The sequence below is a fragment of the Selaginella moellendorffii genome, unplaced genomic scaffold (assembly GCF_000143415.4).
Source record: "Selaginella moellendorffii unplaced genomic scaffold, v1.0 SELMOscaffold_197, whole genome shotgun sequence".
NCBI classification, from domain to species: Eukaryota; Viridiplantae; Streptophyta; class Lycopodiopsida; order Selaginellales; family Selaginellaceae; genus Selaginella; species Selaginella moellendorffii.
In genome coordinates this window covers 59,642-79,028 of record NW_003314457.1, presented here as the reverse complement: position 1 = coordinate 79,028, position 19,387 = coordinate 59,642, and the positions used below count along the sequence as shown (strand labels likewise).

General features: G+C 40.8%; 3 protein-coding genes across 3 annotated transcripts; 2 read left to right on the top strand and 1 right to left on the bottom strand.

Annotated features, from left to right (window-relative positions):
• Positions 1–6: 6 nt before the first annotated feature.
• LOC112343767 (transcription factor ILR3-like) lies at positions 7–1,934 on the top strand. Its single transcript, XM_024667790.1, has 7 exons — positions 7–124; positions 180–383; positions 445–945; positions 1,000–1,038; positions 1,166–1,234; positions 1,293–1,455; positions 1,515–1,934. Exons 3-7 carry the CDS (start codon positions 794–796, stop codon positions 1,794–1,796), a joined length of 705 nt encoding a protein of 234 aa, XP_024523558.1. The 5' UTR covers positions 7–124; positions 180–383; positions 445–793; the 3' UTR covers positions 1,797–1,934.
• LOC9648357 (thylakoid lumenal 19 kDa protein, chloroplastic) lies at positions 1,851–2,767 on the bottom strand. Its single transcript, XM_002994186.3, has one exon. The coding sequence runs from the start codon at positions 2,735–2,737 to the stop codon at positions 1,985–1,987; it is 753 nt and encodes a 250-aa protein (XP_002994232.2). The 5' UTR covers positions 2,738–2,767; the 3' UTR covers positions 1,851–1,984.
• A 150-nt stretch (positions 2,768–2,917) lies between these two features.
• LOC9648356 (chaperone protein dnaJ C76, chloroplastic) lies at positions 2,918–4,635 on the top strand. Its single transcript, XM_002994194.2, has 9 exons — positions 2,918–3,275; positions 3,343–3,471; positions 3,541–3,670; positions 3,738–3,858; positions 3,937–4,018; positions 4,071–4,124; positions 4,183–4,221; positions 4,277–4,370; positions 4,435–4,635. The coding sequence occupies exons 1-9, from the start codon at positions 3,015–3,017 to the stop codon at positions 4,569–4,571; spliced, it is 1,047 nt and encodes a 348-aa protein (XP_002994240.2). The 5' UTR covers positions 2,918–3,014; the 3' UTR covers positions 4,572–4,635.
• Positions 4,636–19,387: the final 14,752 nt, after the last annotated feature.

Below are 19,387 nucleotides of genomic sequence, written 5' to 3'. Positions count from 1 at the left end.
AGACAAAAGTCACATTCGGTTGCATGTTGTTGAGTGGTGGCACTTGGCTGGTTCGAGATTAGTCCTCTGACATCAAAAGCGAAACACATTGCTCTAGTTCATGGAGCTCTGTTCCGATTCCAAGGTAAAGGTTTTATCTCGTCTCGTAAACTAATCCCTTGTTATTGCGTTGAATGCAGTGTGTTTTTTGTTGTATGTTTATTCCTTCTAAGCGCGTTGAATTGCCATAGTTAAGAATCTGCAAGGCTCGTGTCATCTTTACCCTTCTTATATCTTGCCGATTTTTCTTTTAGCTCGAGATTGATGGCGAGGTTTGAGGCCGACACAAGCGCTTGGTCGATACCGACAAGTTAGCTCAAGTGGCCCTCTACGACGACAAACAGGTGCTCTCAAAAGCTGGGCCACTCCTTGTTTTAACGAGTTCGTTTTTCTTCGATTTTGCAGCTATATGATACTGTTTCCAATGCGGAGTTGAATGATTGAGAGGGATAGCTAGCAACGACGATCATGCTAGTGGTAAGCTTTTCCCCTTGCCGCCAAAACAAAGGTGAAGGCCAACACCGAGCTAGAGTGGTAAAGCCAGCATCACTAAGTTTGGTGGTGTAAACACTGTATTTGTGGGCCATTTGTGTCTACGAGGAGGCATGCCCGGTGAGGGCTGAAGAACACACAGGACACAGAGAAACAAAGAAAGAAGGAAATTTGTGAACAGGTTGGGGGCTGGGAGAGGGGATTTTGGAGTCTCAAAAATCGAATTTTTTTCTTCCCGGAGCCGATCAAGGTGGAGAATTAAATGGCTTATTCTTGCTTCTCGGCACAGAGCAGGCAGTGGCTAGCTTTCCTGGACGAAAGTTTGTTGGAGGAGCTCACCAAGCCGCAGCCGATTCTTGTTCTCTCTTCGGAGCAGCAAGAACAGGTCCAATTGCAACATGGTTCTTGTTTCAGGTAACTCCAACTTTCATTTTCACCTCGGATTCATCACAATCGCGTCTCTTGCAGAGCCGAGTCTCTAAAGCTTGACAAATCGCCTCGCAAAAGGTCGACTTTTTCTTTAGTCTTGTAGCTCTGCTTCGCCCGTCGCGACGATCTTATTCTCATTTCTTCCGAGTCCCTGAGTTTGAAGTTTGGTTGACAAGTTTTGCTTGTTCTTCGTTCGATTTTGCAGGCCGCGGGACGATGCAACGTCCTCCAAGGCTGTCCGAGAGAAGATGAGACGGGATAAGCTCAATGATAAGTGAGTTGCCTCACTGTTTCCACGGGACTCCTGTGTTGAAAAGTTGTACTCTTGACAGGTTTCTGGAATTGAGCGGCGCACTGGAACCGGGAAGGCCTCTCAAGTCCGACAAATCCGCCATCCTCATCGAAGCGGCATGCGTTTTGCTGCAGCTGCGACAAGAGGCCCAGCAGCTCAAGGAATCCAACGACAAGCTCCGTGAAGCTGTTAAAGACTTAAAGGTTCGTTAGTGCGACACAGCAGAGCAAAGCAAAGCAATTACTCTCGCTCGCTTCCGCAGATTGAGAAGAACGAACTCCGGGACGAGAAGCTCAGACTAAAAGCCGAGAAGGAGAGGCTCGAAGAGCAGCTAAAGACGTTCTCGGTCTCCTTCGTCCCTCATCCCGCGTACCAAGCAGCGGCCGCGGCCGCGGCACTGGCTGCTCAAAACCACTCGCTTCCACCCTCCGAAAAGCTCAAGCTCGAGACGGTGTCGGCCTTCCCGGCAGGCGGGATGTGGCAATGGATGCCTTCGTCGTCCACTTCGACGGAGGATTCTCTCTTGAGGCCTCCTGTAGCTTGAGCGACTTTTTCTTCATCCTGGCGAACTTTTTGTCTTGTGAATAGGAAGTGGGCGTAAGAACAACTTCTAACTGTATGTAAAACCATAACTATACAATGACAAGAGCCGTATGATCGTGGATCAAAACCACTTGCATAAGGAAAATCAAACTTTCTGAAAAAACCATGAAAACCACACCTGGTAACCTTTCACGCTCCCACAGTCATGAAGGATTCATGAACGTGCCTTAGCATGGGCTCGTCTCTCGTCCAGTCCTGCGTGGGAGCTCTCACGTAGTGGGCGTAGAGCTTGTTCTTGGCGCACGTAACGAAGATGAGGCTGTGAGCCACCGGCCCCTGGATCTCATACTCGTAGTAGAGCTGGCCGGAATCGTTTTGCTTGTCCGAGGCCTTGATGCTATCGGCCTGGGAGATATCGTCTTGCAAGCTCACGTCCGAGAGGGAGAGATCGTTGAGGACGTTGTCTCGGTTGGCGAGCTTGCGAAATCCTGCCAAGTATGTGAGGTAAGTCTTCTCACCTTTCCTGCGTGGGTTGTAAAACTCCGAGTCGGTCCCATTCGTGCCCTTCTCGACCTTGGAGATGAGGCGCTCCTTCCATCCCTGGGGCACCTCGAAGATATACTCGGCCGAGTCCTTCTTGCTCGCATTCCCGCCATAGCCGCCATAGCTGGACGCGCTCGCGGCTGTGCCGTAATACGTCTCAAACGGCGAGGATCCCTCTTCCGCCGCTGCCGCCACCGGGGAATCGAGAGAGAATGCCGCCTTCGAATTCGATCCAAAGGCCGTGGACGACGTAAGCGCTAGCAGCGCTAGTGCCTGGCGCCTACCGCATGTAGCTGTGGATGCGGAGGCGATCGATCCTCCTCTTCCTGCCGCCGCGAAAACCCTAGCCTTAGACGACCTCGGGAGAGTGGCGAGGGAAATACAAGCCATTGCCGCCATGGCCACTATATCCGCATTGGCAAAGTTTTTAAACTCCGTGACGTGTCCCAAGAATATACCAAATGCTGTGCCCTAGATAAATCCACGTATCTGACACGTGGCTTACGTCCACGTGGCGACGCGTGCGTGGAGATACTTTGAGTGTGCTCTCCACGCACACAAAAATTTCGTTCTCGTTGCGAGAATATTTCTAGGCTAGGTAAGACGAGGCCATGGCGCCAGGCAAGCTCTAGAGATTCATTTTCTATGCGCTATAGCAGCTAGACCGATCAAAGAAATGGCTGCCGCGGCTGTCAATCGCTGCGTGTCGGCGCTAGATCCAAGGAGAAAGACAATTCTTGCTGTAGATCATTCGAATAGTGTAATTGGACGAGATTTAGGGAGAGCTGTTAGAGAATGTTCTTCCTCGGTATTTGAAAGGAAGCTCCGATCTTATAGAAATTATAGTCGTTCGGTGGCAGCAAGAGCAACAGTGGACGATAGCTCTTCCATTGGGACCGAGGCGCCTGAAGAGGACTACTACTCGGTTCTAGGATTGGTATGGTTCTTTGTTGTTCCTTTTTATGTTTTCAGTTCCTTGCTTTCATTTGTTCATTCTTTTCTAGGAGCCCGATGCTACGTCCGAGGACATTAGAAAGGCTTACTACTCCTGTATGAAAGAATGCCATCCCGATTTGATTGGAGATGACTCTGGAGCTACAAATTTTTGTATGTTTGTGAATGAAGTGTACGAGGTAAAAACGTTCTTTTTTTTTGTGTGTGTTCTTTCTCAGCTCACAATGAAAAGAATTGGTGTGTGATAGGTGCTGAGTGATCCGGAGCAGAGGATGGTGTATGACGAGATAAATGGCTACGCCCTGACTTCAAAGAACCCTTTCTTGAGTGTTACGTGTACCAAGGATCGAGTGTTTGTGGACGAGGTTTCATGCATCGGTACGTATCAAGCTTTTGTGTTCTCTCTCTTTCATTTTCTAATGTATAGTCGTGTCTCGAAGGATAGGATGTAAGAACTGTGTGAATACAGCGCCTTGTACGTTCGCAATTGAGGAAGAACACGGAAGAGCACGAGTTGTTTCGCAATCTGGCGACGCATCGCTTTCACAGATTGCTATAGAATCCTGGTAACTTCGTTGCCTATTCTCTTGTAAGTTTTGCTGGTGTCTAGCTTCATTTCTAGCTAACGCGAACTGTTTCCAAAGCCCCGTGGACTGTATCCACTGGGTTTCTGCTCCTCAGCTCGCTCTTTTAGAGGATGAAATGCGGAGAGTGGAGCGCGTGAGTGTAAGTGGCTGGCCGGCTATCTATAACTTCGTGATTAACTGAGCTCTCACAGGTTGGCGTCATGCTTTCAGGCATGGGTTATCAATCCGCAGACGTTTTTGCAACGGTAAGCTCTCTACATTTTGAGGCAAAATCGAGCACACAGAAATGTTTTCTCTTGCCAGGCCAGTACGAGGTGGGAGAAGAAGCAAGCAAAAGCCCGGGTACTCTCCCTACATTTTGTCCAAATGAGTTAACCATCTTCTCTTCTCACTGCAGATTCGTGCAATGAATAGAGCTGCGAACGCCCGGAATAGCTCCATGCATCCTTGGTGGCAGGGTATGTGGAACCAAACCATGGGAACAAGACCAGGCAAGTCTCGCATTCTAGCCCTTCCTCTCTCATCGCATCTATCAAACTGAGTGTGGCATAACAGAAGAATGGGAAAAACAAGCTGGGGAGAAGCGCAACCGAGCGGCTGCAGCAGCACGAAGATGGAGAGAGTACTCGAGGAGAGGATTTTACGGACGGCCGACGCAGATTCTTCCGGATAACAAACAAGACAATAATTAGCAGCTCGAATCACAGCAAATTATACTAATAAATACTGTATATAGTTTGAACAGTTTGCCGATTTTTTATTTTTCAAGCTGGCATGGATTGCTGATTTGTGGTTTTTGGTTATTCAAGCTGCTCGAGGTGCGTTCCACCTGGTGGTAAGCTTGGGTGGTGAACTCGCAATGTTAATGTTGTGCTCTAGCTCTAGAACTTCAGGACCTCTCAATACCTTTCATCATTAGCTATGGTAGGATTCAAAATTGGTTGTCTGTCCTCAATTTCTTTCTACATCCACAGCAAGTCTAGAACTGGCCACAACGCTCCTCCTGCATGCTTGATCTTGCACACTTTTACTTGTGTCAAAGGCTTCTTGTTCTGTCCATGTAGCAACTTTGGAGAGGTTACCTGCTATGTGTGAGAAACCAGTTTGATTTAATTCTGTCAACACAAACCCTTGCTCTTTTAATTGATTGTACCTCAGATTTAGCACCCTGAAAAGTAACAATCTCCCAAAATCCTTCTATAATAAACTGTTGTTATTGTGATGGCAAAATGAGGTCCAAAAACGCCTGAAATTTGATCAAATAAAAGAATAGAAATGTTACAATATTCTAACCAAGACTAATTATTAAGATCTTTACAACTGAAAAAAGAAAAACATGTTTAATGAATTGAGTAAACTTTTAAATTTTTATAAAAGTAAGCACTTAAATTTATTAGTTCAAGAATATTTATAATAAAAGAAAATATATTGTTCTATATATACTTAATATATAAAAGATGGACTGAACACAATAGAAGATTGAAATTGAATGTAGATGTGGAATAAGACCTTATAAACTATAGTTTTTAAGATATTGTAGTTAGAGTAATTTAACTAACGTTAATATAAAATTTATCATAAGAAAAGGAGATTACAAAGGCTGAAAAAGTATATAAATTATATGAAGACCAAGATGTAGTTCTTTTAAGATGATTAACTAAATTGAATTTCTCATTAGGATTTAATATATTAAATTTAAATAATTTCATAAATAAAAATAGAAATTTAGTATAATTTATTTAAATTGAAATCAGTATTAATTATCTAATTTTACTTTATTAAATCATGGATATAACTCTAGTTATAACTCTAGATTGTTTAATTAAAAATTCGTTTTAAATTATTTTAAGTAACATCACATGAATATATAATTTTATAATTCTATACTTTAAGAAATAAAGCTAGAATATTAATTAATTATATTTTTTATAAAAGAAAACTATGATAAAAAAACTGCCATAGAAGATTAAAACTATTTTCTATTCACTGTATTGAAATAGTTTATCTAAGTTTTATATTAAGAATTAATTATCTTGAATAATCAAGTAAAAAGAAATAAATATGAAAATTAGAGCCAATGTGAGTGCTTAGAATATGAAAAGAGAATACAAAAAATGTGTATATCAATTAGCCCAAAAACCTTAATTTATATATAGGAGCAAGTAGTCCGAATTGAAACCAATTTAACGACTACCAAAATCTCAATATACGGCATCGTAACCGTACACTTGGCCCTCACATCATTCCCTCCTCTCAAAATAATGAAAGACCATTAGGGTTCTCTTATAGATGGGCCGGGATTTAGAGGAACATTAAAAGGAGGCATCGGTAGATCTTTAAGTGGTATCAATTGTTCCTAATCCCTTTGTATGAAGTGTTTCAATTGCTGTACATATATAATTTCTAGAGGATCGACTTACTAAACGTCATGCTAAACCTTATAAACTTGTGGTCCAACTTGCCGCAATACCTGATACGGTCCTTTTCACTAAGCAAGGAGCCCCTTAAATAAACCATATACCGTAAAATGGGGAAAATGGACTAACACCAAGTCATCCACTTTTTACTTGACAGGTGAACGATGATGGGAATTGTAGCGCCGTTGTTGTCCCATTTGTACGTGGCCTAAGTGTTCGGCAGACTCTGCTCGGACAAGTGGAAGAATGCTCATCAAATACTAATCCCACTACTTAGCATTGGCAACTCGTGGTAATCGCAAAGGTAAACCTAGCTCTGTTAGTAATATTGAATCATAACCATATAAGAGTTTATATGGTGAAACACCAATAGAACTTTGCACCCTGTGACATACGCATATCGAAGAAATGGCAAATAACCATCCCAATCTAAATGCTAAAAGTTCACATACCTCATGATCATCCCTTTGAACATCTAAACGAGTCATTCCTCCAGATCGTTTGATTGTAAATGATAAACACTTGTGAAAGTGTGGCATATCCCCAATCGAGACGTCAAAACATAAAATGCCTCAGCCATAAATGCGGGACCATTATCCAAAAGAATTTGCTTTGGACAAGAATGCTAGAACACCACTTGATTGAGGAGGAAGTATCCAACAGTAGTTGCAAAGGCGCTAACAAGAGCACTAACTTCTACCCAACGAGTCAAATAGTCAAAAACAATAATAACATATTCATTGCTAGTAGTTGATTGTGGAAAAAGGTCCCATATGATCAAACGCCAAAAACTCAAACAAACGGGAAATTACAATTGACTCCAACTGTTCTTTTACAACACGAGGGGGAGTATTACAAACTTAGCACCAAACGCAACTACACACATACTGGATAACATCATGTTGCATTTCCAGCCAATAGAAAAATCTATACAGCTTCTTGGTCACACAACAATATCCCATATGCCCGCCCAGAATAAGAGAATCATAGTAAGCATAGAGAAACAGTGGAATAAAGACGAAAGGCACCACCAACCATAAAGGATCATCAAGATCTATCCCCACAAAATAAAAAAAGCCATCTTCAAGGCGATATTGAGAATCTAAATGCTAGAATGGCAAGTCATTAGCAAGTGATGCAAGATTTTCAAACCCATCTCAAAGCCTTTGAATCCACGGCTCAATCTTTTGAGCCTCGCGGACCTCATCAAAAAAAGGTAGATCTTGTTCTACATCTTGTAAACACTAAAAGTCAAGTACAACAACTGTTGACAATACAGAATTCTCATTTAGAAAATCCACAAATGCTAGAATAACAAGCTTATCAGAAATATGAGAAGAGAGTGGAGAAGGAAGAGGGGCTCAAGAAAGGGCATTAGCATCAGCTATAGAACTCCCTAGGCGATGAATAATATCAAAATCATATATCTGAAGCTTTAAAGCCCATCAAGCAATACGACTAACCAAGTTCTTCCATTTCAATAATGAAGTAACAACAATATGGTCATGTTCAAGTAATGTCTGAGAACCATGTAGATATACATGAAGTCTCTCGAAACCCCAGACTGCTGCTAAACACTCCTTCTTTGTCATGGAGTAGTTCACTTCTGTTGGTTGTAATGTATAATTTATATACACAATAGGATGGCACTAACCAAGCATACTCAGGCTCTCTTGCATCAACACACCTCCAAGACCAATGTCAAAAGCATCCATGTGCAAAATAAAAGGTCAAGTGTAGTCAGGATATGCCAAAACTGGAGGAGTCGTTAATAGCTCTTTGAGATCCACGAATGCTTATTCACAATTGAGAGATCAGATGAAAGATGATGTTGATGACTTCAATAACGCTCACAATAGTGCAGTGTGATCAGAAAGATAATCAACAAAACGATAGAGATATTGCACCTTGCCCAAGAAGTGCTACACATCTCCAAGTGGGATAATTTATAAGGATTTTTAATATGCCACTACTACTTCTACTTCCCTTATATAGATAAATAATATTTAATATATATATATATTCTTTTGGTGGTGCTATATGCCTCTTCATATGTCTACCCATATATAGCAAGTGCTCAATATAACTTGCATTATTCCTCTAAGATAATTTTGTGATACATTGACATTCACACACTTTGGAGTAGGGAACTTTAGAATAGCCACAAGTTTGTCAAGATCAATTTGCAAACCCTCACGAGAAATACAATAACCAAGATAAATTGTGTCCTTGGACCCAAACATACACTTCGACTGCTTTATCTTTAAACCAACATCCCGTAGTCGAGCCAACACTTTACAAACATCACGAATATGCTCCTCCCATGTCCCCTCCGAGTGGATCAAGACATCATCAATAAAGTCAGCAGTCACCTTCAACATATCACAAAGAACCTCGTCCATCATCCGTTGGAATATTGCTGGAGCATTGTTTAAACGAAATAGCATCACCAAGAACTCATACAAATTTTGGCCCCAAACGATATGTCAAATTCAAAGAGATCAAAATACTCCTTCATGAGCCGGTCAACCGCTACAACACAAAGATTGTCAGAGGGATCGGAAAAGGGAAGAGCAAAACAAGATGGAAATATAGGAGGAAATAGTGGGGGGACAAAAGTAATGGAAGCAGAGGTAAAAGTAAAGAGACGAAGAGGTACGGAAGTAAGAGGAATGGATGAAACATAAGGAAGTATAAAATAAAGGGGAGAAGCCTCAAAATCACACTTGGCATGATTGCGCTGCAACCAATTTATACCAAGGATGAGGTCAAAAGCTTGATTTGGCACCGCAATGACTGCAACTCAAGCTTAAGATCGCCCACATGTACAACTAGGTCTGCCTCATCCCATGCACATGCATATGTACGGCCGTTGCCATAAAGAATGAAAATTGGTTCCACTACACGATGCAAGTGTAGATAGCAACATATGGCAACAGGTCGAGCAATAGAAGATAAACTCAAACCTATATCAACCAACACAAAGAGAATAATAGAAGACCGTTTGTTATAAAAACGAGTTTGGAAAGTAAACACTAAATGAACTGGTGCTGAATGAACCCCTTGATGATACTCCCGAAAGAAAGATAGAGGGGTCATTGATTTATTCACGCAAGGTCCCTCTGTTATTCATGTGACTCCTTGTTTCTTGGATACATCTCGGTGTCCAAACCTTCCACTACAGTAGCACTAACAGGACGTTGTTGACTCCAAGGTCTCCACCTAGGAAATGGAGGTCGCTAATCCAGAAAACATCGACAATGCCAATAAGTGTGACTAGCTTCATCACATGCCCAACAGCAAACGTTATAGCCCCACAAGAAGTGGAGCAGAAGGACAGGTAGCGAAAAGTGGAAAAGGTTATATTTCATAATGTTGTGCCAAGTGAAGAGCATCGTCAAGGGTGGCTGGAACAAGTGCATGCACAAGTCCGACAAAATCTTGACAAAGTGCTGGCCACAACATTCCTAGCTTGATCTGCTCCGACATATTTGGCTCCGTAGGAAGCAAGAGGTTTCAGAAATGAATTTCAAATTGCATCACTAACTCAGATGGCTTTTGACGAAGATGATGCAATTGCTGGAAGGCATCATCACAATTGTCAGCATGTCTGAATGTACATTTGAAGACATCCAGGAGAAGAAAGGGAATATAGAAAATGTGTATATCAATTAGCCCAAAAACTCTAGTTTATATATAGGAGTGAGTGGTCTGGATTGAAACCAATTCAATAGCTACTAAAATCCCATATTCCAAGCATACTCACATTAGTGGAGGTGAGGGGCATTTTTCATTATCCTTGAGGAGTGTTTAGATTTGGGATTTTGGTTTAGATTTTGGTTTAGATTTAGCTTTTGCATCATTTAGATTTAGTTTTTTCCATTTCCTTTCTTTTGTTCTTTCCTTTCAGGATTTTGGTTTAGATCTAGCTTTTCCATTATTTAAATATCCCTTTCCTTTTAGTTTTCTTTTCATTTCACTTTTTTTGTTTTTTCCTTTTCATTCATTTTCATGGTAAAGCAATAGTCTCTTCCTCTGACTTTGGAGCAAGAGTTGGTGCAATTGCTTGATGCCATGTGATTGCAATTGAACAACAAAACTCAATTGGTGGCAGCATTCACAACACATGGTACAACTCCTCTTGTTCTTGGTGCCAATCCTCATGTTCGGCTGGAGTTCTTTCATAGGCATCCTGAGGATGATGTGTACTATTGGTTCAATCACTTTACGGTGATTGCAACAAATCATTCTTGGGATGATGCTCGATGTTTGCGTGAGTTTCCTACGTGTCTCCAAAGAACAGCATTGTAGTGGTAAAATGGTTTGAGTGCAACCACGCTAATATTAGTATACAGCATTGTAGTTGTACATTTAACCTTGATAAAGCTTTTATAATAAACATAACTTTGAATGTAAATGTTTTTCCTATTTAAGTTTAAAGATTTTAAAATTAAATTATATCATTAATGAGATATTCTGAAGTGTTTTTGATAAATTTATACTAACTACTTTATCATTTTCTAATCTATTTATTTTGAAGAGTTTACAATAAAATTTTGATCTATTGTACTTGCTCTCAAGATATTAACTTTTTAGATATTCAATTTCTTTATTTTCTTATATTTCTTATATTAAATTACCAATAACTTTAAAAGATAAATATTAATTTCAATCTGATTTTTAAAGTGGTATCTTATAAATGATATACTTTATTGCTTTTGAGTTAGCTGCCTGGTCATGCTAAGCCGTTATTTTCCAGCGACCAAACTCGTATTTCCATGGTCTTGTTCAGGAAGGAGAGTATCTCTTGGGAAGGTCGAGCAGGACAAAATTGCAAGTTTCTTCCAAGGACGCGGTGGCAATAGAACAATTCTCACAGTGGATAGGTCATATTGTCATGGAGTTGTCTGTAATGATGAGTCCGGTTCCTTTAAGCTCGAGCTCTCTAGGTTTGCCTACTTTGATCTTTGGTTTCTCAGTCATGCTACCGTTCTTGATGAGCGCTTCAGTGGCCCCCCATACTACTGTTCCTGTGCTTGAAGCCAGATTGCGAGAGTAAAGAGCTCACCAATCCCATCGCTTGTGCGGAATCCAAATGCAAAAGTGTTGTTAAAGCTTGTCTCCCAGTCCAATCCCCTTGCAATTCAGGACCAGGAGCATCAGTAGAACTAGCGTCATTAGTTTTGCCACCATCAGGACAAAAACTTCTTGTTCTTTCTCCTGCAAATGAAACTCACTAGTTAGAAAAAAGTGAACTCTGAAAGCTATTTGATTTTGACTTGGTCGATGTCAACTACAAGATATCCTCCATGATTTCTCATATCCTTCTGATTTTTGCTACGAATTCATGGCATTAAAAACAATTGAAAAAAGGTGATCATACCTCACAAGAACTTCTTGTGTTTCTAACATAATAGCAGTATCCTTAGAAAGAGTATCCTTAGCAAAGTTAACCTGAAAGTAGATGACTTTCACAGCGATTGACTTGGGCTTTGATCAATTCAATCCAGGAACTTAACTCCAACGAAATAATCACATAGCTTAAAACGACAGAACTGCAAAAAAGAAGAAAAACTTAGTGAGAGCAACCTTTGGAGAAACCACGTCAGAAACAACATTCATGAAGCTACTTACTCTCATGCTGCTGCTCTCTTCGACTTACTACAGCAGAGTCCTGGCCAACTTCTTGCGCGGAAGCACTGTCACAACAGGAAGCCCTTGGAGATCACCTGAAGGAACCTTCGGATTTGGATTCGTAATGCCTGAGTCTTCAAGCACCCGGAACTTCAATCTCGCGATCTGGTATGATATAGATCCGAAGAAGACTGTCGTCTGGATGGCAATGGCAAACGGGCAGCTTGTCCAGGTGAGTGAAAATGCCAAGCTTGAGTTGAAAGCCGAGGGCGGACTTTCCGTCACTGATGGGAGCAGCTCCGTCCTCCTTGTGGCAAACCAATCCCGGACAGTGTTGTGCTGAAAGTGCTTCGCTGCTCGAGAACGGGAACTTAGTTGTCCTTGGAAAAGACAAGAAAGTTGCATGGCAGAGCTTCGACTCTCCAACGAACAACCTTTTGCCCGAGCAGCAGCTCCGCACGCAAGGAATCCGTCCTTGGGATACACGAGGTTGATTTCCCAGTCTGGAGCATACCAGCTTGTTCTCAACAGTGGTCAGGTGCTGCTCAAGAACTTAAAGCTGGAGATCCCGCAAAAGTACTGGTCTATTGCAAATCCAACACTGAACTCCACCATGACTTGCCTGGATGACGAAACCGGAGAGCACGTCTTGAACAACAACGTTTGCCAGCCTGATCGCTCTCTCAAGTTCCCGGCCGTCTTGAACTTGAGCGTCCTTTCCTTTTACGACGCAACTGGAAAGAGCTGGGCATCAGGATCAATGAGTTCACAAGACTACGCGCTTGACTATGAATGTGTTGAGGAGACTTACGCTGGACGACGATGGCAATCTCGGGATCTACAGCTTCGGCCCGAAGAACAAGAGTGGCTCCTGGAGCGTCGTCTGGCAAGCCGTCATGCTCGAGTGCGACATCTTTGGAACATGTGGACCTTTCGTTCTCTGCACCTACAGGCCCACAAAAACTTGCAGCTGTGCTCCTGGCTTTCACCGAGTTGATCCAAACGACGAATCGAAGGGATGTGACTACGACATACCGGGAGCTTGTCAAAACTCCCCAATCTCGGTAAAGCTCGTCCACGTGAATCGAGCAGACTACTACTTTAACGATTACAACTTTGACTCGACCATCAAGTCGCTCGAAGAGTTAGGCTCGGGAGGATTCGGGAGCGTGTATAGAGGAAACATGGCCATGAAGAACATCACCACCGTGAACCAGGCCGAGAAGCAATTCAAGGCCGAGGTGAGCACGATTGGAAGAGTACACCACGTCAACTTGGCTCCGCCTCCTCGGCTACTGCGCCGAGGGAGACCGCCACCTTCTCGTCTACGAGTTCATGGCAAACAGTTCTCTCGATCACCACCTCTCGGCCTCGTCCTCATTCGCCGCCTCGCAAGAGATCTTCTCAACCTGGGAGACACGACACTCAATCGCGCTGGGGATTGCCAAAGGATTGACATACCTCCACGAGAAGTGTGGCGAGCGCATCGATATCAAGCCACAAAACGTGCTGCAGGACGAGAGCTCCGGCCAAAGGTGTCCAAATTTGGGCTGGCGAGGATGATGAGAAAAGAATCGATGAGCATCACCACCGTGCAAGGAACCAGGGGATACCTCGCTCCAGAGTGGCTCGAGAGCCAATCCATCACCCCCAAGGCCGATGTCTATAGCTTTGGATGCTCCTGCTGGATATCTTGCGCGGCAAGAGGAAGGCCCTCATGGAGCTGGGCGGCAGAGACAAGGAATGCGAGAATGCGCCACTGCCGCCGCCTGGCGAGTGGTATTTCCCGATCTACGCCTTCCACAAGTACATGACCTCGGAGCTGGAGAGCATTGCCGATCCAAACCCGGCGAGCGGCGCTCAAGATCGCGCTGTGGTGCATCCACCAGGATCCAGGATCCAGGCCAGCGATGAGCCGCGAGATCCTGGAGCAAAGCGGAGGCGCCGGTGGAGAGAATGATCTGGCCAGAATGATCGCTTTAACCCTTAGTTTGCATATTTAATATTAAGTTTTTGAATAAAATAATTAGATAAAAATAATAAGTAGATTATGATGGTATAATTTATACCAAGTGAAATCATTTTAATTCACCATTGCAATTTATAAAGGGACTAGTGAGAAGTGAGCATTTATTTTGGTGGTATTTCATTCACATCTCAAAGAGAACAAAGTAAATGGAATAACATAAAATATAGGTGTTTGTGATCTTTATGTTTTGGCTATCATTTTCTCGTTATCTTAGTTTTGGTTAAGGATATGTGATCTTAAGCCAAACCCAAGCTTAGCTTAGCTCACCCATGTAGCCAGCTTGCTATTGCTAGGCTCAATTCTATATTGAAGGTATTAAGCCCTTCAAAAGTGACAAAGACAGAAATTCTTTTCTTCCTGGAAGTTCTCCACAACCATGTCAATGGCATCAAGCTTTTATAAACTTCTAAAAAGAATATGATCTAGCTGTTGAAATTAACTAGACTAAGAGGTGTTGACCAAACTTGAACAGTTGCAACATTTTTGGTGTGGAAATAGTGTGGATTTGCACACCAAAAATGTTGCAACTGTTCAAGTTTGGGGAAATCCACACTATTTCCACAAAAAGCATCTGCTTGGCAGCCTTGTTGCACCAAGGTGGGTGATCTTCTTTAATATATTATTTCCTTTGACCCTGATGACCTTGAAAACTAACAAAAATAAAGGTTATTTTAAGAATATTCTTTTGGACCATAATTCAAAAGTATAAAGGTTAAAGGTTAAAAAGAGATTTACAGCTGACACATAGATTGCACAAAAGACTTTTACCTTGGGAAAATTGGGGTCCAACACCAAACAGTAACGTCATAGAAATCTAGGTGGGATGCTTGATGTTAACACATGTACCACCTCTCCAGATGCCCATGCGGCATAAGGATGGGCATCTAGATAACTTGTATGCTTAGTTAGGCACTCAATTTTAAGAATATTCTTTCTTAATCTAGGTGTTAACTACCAGTTTAATCCAATAGTTATGCTAATATTTGAACCAATATTAGATGCAAAGTTTAGATTCTTTCTAAACAAATATACTGAGATTCTTGAGTATTATTATTATTATTATTATTACTATTATTTATAAGTTTAAGATCATTAGTATAGAAAAAGAAGAAAACATGAGATCACATAAATCAGAATATTTGGGTTTGAAGAAAGTCTAGCAACTGATTAGTTGTACCTTAGATGTTTGACTTAATGTAGTGCAGATTATAAAAGGGCATTCTTTTGCCTCATATTCCCATGTAAGTATGGAAAACAAAACATTTCTCTATTTAATTTTATTACTTGCAATCATTCTGAAAAATGAGAATTTTTGTGTTGCCACTACAAGTATCAAAGTGGATGGCTATGTTTATTGTACTAACTGTGGTTCACTCTCTCAGAGTGGCATCTTCAGTAAGAATAATTATCTATCTTCTGTATTTTTCTAATCTTGTTAAATCTTTCAGATGCCAAGGTAAACCTGGTTTGTCCAGGAGACAGTGATTCATCATTTACAAATAGTAAAGGATACTTTAATATCTTTGAATTAGTGAAAACTGGAACAGATATTGGGAGTTGTCGAGTGAGTGTGGATACAAGTAGAGCACCCCGAGGGTGTTCTTTCTTAACAGACATAAATGGTGGATCAAGTGGCCAATCTTTAAGCACATGCACCAATAATGGAAATAATAAGTTCACTTGTGGACCCTATTATTTTACTCCAAATGCTTGTTCACCTCCACCACCACCAAATTCTCCACCTCCACCACCACCACCACCAAAAGCTTCACCACCACCACCTAGAAAACCACCACCACCACCCCCTAGAAGACCACCCCCACCCCCACCTAGAACTCCTCCACCACCACCACCTAGAACTCCTCCACCACCACCACCGAGAACACCACCACCACCACCGCCAAGAACCCCTCCTCCCCCACCTCCAAGAACTCGTCCACCACCACCTCCAAGAAAACCTCCGCCACCACCACCAAGAACACCTCCTCCACCACCACCAAGAACACAACCTCCCCCACCACCGCCACCGCCACCACCATCACCAACACCAGCACCTTCACTTTCACCAACACCACCACCAGAATCACCAGCATCAGCACCAGGCCCAGCTCCTACACCATGATTATTGATATAAGTTCATAAACAATTTAACATAATAAAGACATGACCTTAAGTTCCACTCATTTCCTTACAATGTAGTAACTCATGTGTTTGTTTTCATATAAAGTTTAGAGTAGAGTTTTTTATGCAAAGTTTTATTGAAAGACAAGAGAATCAAGAGTTCTAATGAATGAAATGAAAGAAAATCTTACCTTTCTTTCCTTTTCTTCAGTTCATCACTGCATCCTACAGTACAAGCAGGACAGCAGAGAATTGCCAATCTCCTATCATCACATATATGATAGGGGATCATATCACTCAACACATGAAAGAAATACTTTAAAACCTATTCATTTATTTACTTTATAAACCAGTATAGAGATTAAGTAGATTCTCTTAAAGTATTTGTTATTTCCTTAAAATTAAACTATAAGATAGGTGTACTGTTACAATACTTATATAAGTTTCAATCTAGACCACTTGCTTTTATATAAACTGTTTTTTTGGGCTAATTAAATATGCATATTTCTATATTATATTCACTCATATTAGTTGAGGTGTTTAGATCTTTTTTGTTCCTATAATATTTTTTTTCATTTTTATTTTTTCAATTTTCCTTTTGTTCATTTTTATGACAGAATAATATACTCCTCCTTTGACTCAAAAGTGGCAATTAGTGCAATTGCTCAATGTTATACAGCTACAATTGATTAATCATACTCAATTGATAATGGCGTTCACAGCATATGGTGTAACTCCTCTTGATTTTACTACAAATCCTTGCATTTGGCTAAATTTCTTTTGTGGAAATTCTAGGGATGATATGTATCATTAGTTTGATCATTTTACAATGATTGCCACCTATCATTTTTGGGATGATGCTTAATATCTATGTGAGTTCTCTACATGTTTGCAAGGGACAATATTGCAGTGGTATAATTGTTTGAGCATAGCCACTTGTATACATTAGAGCCTTTTCTCAAATGTCTTCAAATGTTTATTTGGACATGCTAATAATTGTGATGATGCCATAATTGCATTGTTTCCATTAGGGGTTGTCTAAGTTAATTATTTAATTTGATGTTTGCTTTTAGAGTTTCTTAGTTTGTATAGAGACAAATATGTTGGAGTAGATCAAGTTGGGTAGTTCATCTTTGGCTCCACTTTGAAATTTACAAATTGGTGTTTTATAGTGATGTCTCATAATATTATGTCAATTAAAGTGTATTGTCAAAGGTAGCTAGTGTATGCACAAGGCCACAAAATTGTAAACAACCAAAGAAAATAACTTAAGAGACCATCCATAGAATTCAAATATAAAGGGAAAAGGCCCATAAATAAGAGTGCATCCCTTTTTCCAATTGGTTAAAGGTCAGGATATTTGGGGTTAAATATCTTTGGGTTTGAATAGTATTAGGTTGGGTGATCTATCAGGAAGTCTAAATTCAAGAGCTTATATCTGGTATCAAAGGGGTTTTGGGTTCAATTCTATTAGTTAGCTAAAGGAATCATATCATATATTGAGATTGATATCTGGTAAGTCTAGTTTACTCCCGGTTGAACTTGACCCAAGGGGTAGGGTGTTAAGAGAGCGGGGCTCTCAGAAGAGTTGTGGCTCAGCTTCGGTTCACGAGGGCGTGAACTTGTAGGAAAGCATGGTGGATTGTAAGCAACCAAAAATAACGATTTAAGAAATAATAGGGTTCAAATATGAAGGAAAAGGGTCCATGAATAAAAGTGCATCCTTTTTTCCAATTGATTAATGGTCTTAAGATATTTGGGGTTAAACGTCTTTGGGTTTGAATAGTACTGGGTTGGGTGACCTCTCAGGAAGTCTAAATTCATAAGCTTACAAAGATTTTGATGAAGTGCTGGCCACAATACACTTAGTAGTCACTTAAACAGAAGTCCAATAAACAAACTAAAAAGTCTGACTTAAAAAGTTGAGAGTGGGAATGAAACTCCTAAAGAAGTGCTTAAGTGTATTACACAAATCCCTAAGTCATAAAATAGATCTAAATACATGCTATATAGTAGTTGCCAAAGTGAAAGTCTAATAAGGGTAACACATTTAGACTAAAAGCTCTAACTTACAAAATCAAGAGTGGGAGAGGAACTCCTAAAGAAGAGCTTAAAGAACAAGCTCAAAGTGATTGGTAAGCAAGTCTTTTTACAAAGGGATAAAAGAAGAACAAACACATGGCAAGTGTTGAGATTGAGACCAAGACTAAGACTGAGATTGAATTTTAGACCAAATCTAAGATGGAGTTTGAAATGGAGTTTAAATGTAGCATATATGGTTTTTACCTTTTACCTTATGATAATTTAAAATAAGATAACCATAGAGTGGGTAACCCTCGAACATGTAAGTCAAAAGTAGAAGAGTGGAACCTAAGTTTTAGGGCCTTGGGCCCCTAAACGATATTAATCTTGATGTATAAAATTATAAAGTGAATATTTCCAAATTGAAGAATCACTCTCTAAATCAGTGAGTAGGTTCATCCCTAAGAATACTTGCTAAGGCATAGTAAAAAGTGCAAAGGTAACTTCCCAGTCAAAAGGGGAATAACCAAAGAGAACGTAGAAGGCCAAAAGTAGGTAGTAAAGAGATAAGACTAAACCATAAGAATTGAAAAGCATAACTAAAGATGGTTATGCAAGTTGGGAGTGTGGAATCAAGCAAATGTTCGAAAGTGTTGCTACTGGCAACTATAATGCCATTGTGAGTCTAAAGTATGGAATTGCCTATGTTAGAATATATAACAATTAAGAAGCTTGCAAAATGAGAAGTTTTGGCAAGCTAAAGGATAGAGTCTCTTCAATGTTCCCAAAAACTTGTCTGGGTAGGTTAGCACCTAGAAAGACAAGTGCAAATAGTTCATAAAAATGCGCAAAATCAAAATAGTGTAACAGAGTATAACCTTGAAACTTGCTATAAGGTGAGGCTATCAAGGTTGGGGAAGTAATTCCTAGGTGTTTAAAAAAATTCATATGACTTACTAAGCAAAAATGGCAAGTCAAAGGAACAAAGATCCTAGTTGAAGGGGTTGACTTCAAAAGGAGTATCCCATGAGGCCAACCATAAAGGAGTCCATACATAATCATATGCTAATTAACTAGCTTATCAAGTGAGAAAACTTAGAAGCTTTGAGGAACTAGGTTCCTAAGTTGTGATCTGTAACGCACTTTGGGTATAAATTAGTGCACCGACATAGAGAGTCACTCCAGGTAGCTTAGGTGATGCTGTCTATAAATGCATATATAAAAGTTAGGTTTGATCCCAACCCTCTAGTGCTTGGATTCAAGTCCCAGCTCATTAGGGCGTGGT

Bases quoted from the DNA above. Each gene is read 5' to 3' on its own strand.
- LOC9648357 (XM_002994186.3), bottom strand. From the start codon at position 2,737: ATGGCGGCAATGGCTTGTATTTCCCTCGCCACTCTCCCGAGGTCGTCT.
- LOC112343767 (XM_024667790.1), top strand. From the start codon at position 794: ATGGCTTATTCTTGCTTCTCGGCACAGAGCAGGCAGTGGCTAGCTTTC. The intron at 1,039-1,165 runs GTCGACTTTTTC...TCGATTTTGCAG, and splicing joins GACAAATCGCCTCGCAAAAG to GCCGCGGGACGATGCAACGT. The intron at 1,235-1,292 runs GTGAGTTGCCTC...TACTCTTGACAG, and splicing joins CGGGATAAGCTCAATGATAA to GTTTCTGGAATTGAGCGGCG.
- LOC9648356 (XM_002994194.2), top strand. From the start codon at position 3,015: ATGGCTGCCGCGGCTGTCAATCGCTGCGTGTCGGCGCTAGATCCAAGG. The intron at 3,276-3,342 runs GTATGGTTCTTT...ATTCTTTTCTAG, and splicing joins ACTACTCGGTTCTAGGATTG to GAGCCCGATGCTACGTCCGA. The intron at 3,472-3,540 runs GTAAAAACGTTC...GGTGTGTGATAG, and splicing joins TTGTGAATGAAGTGTACGAG to GTGCTGAGTGATCCGGAGCA.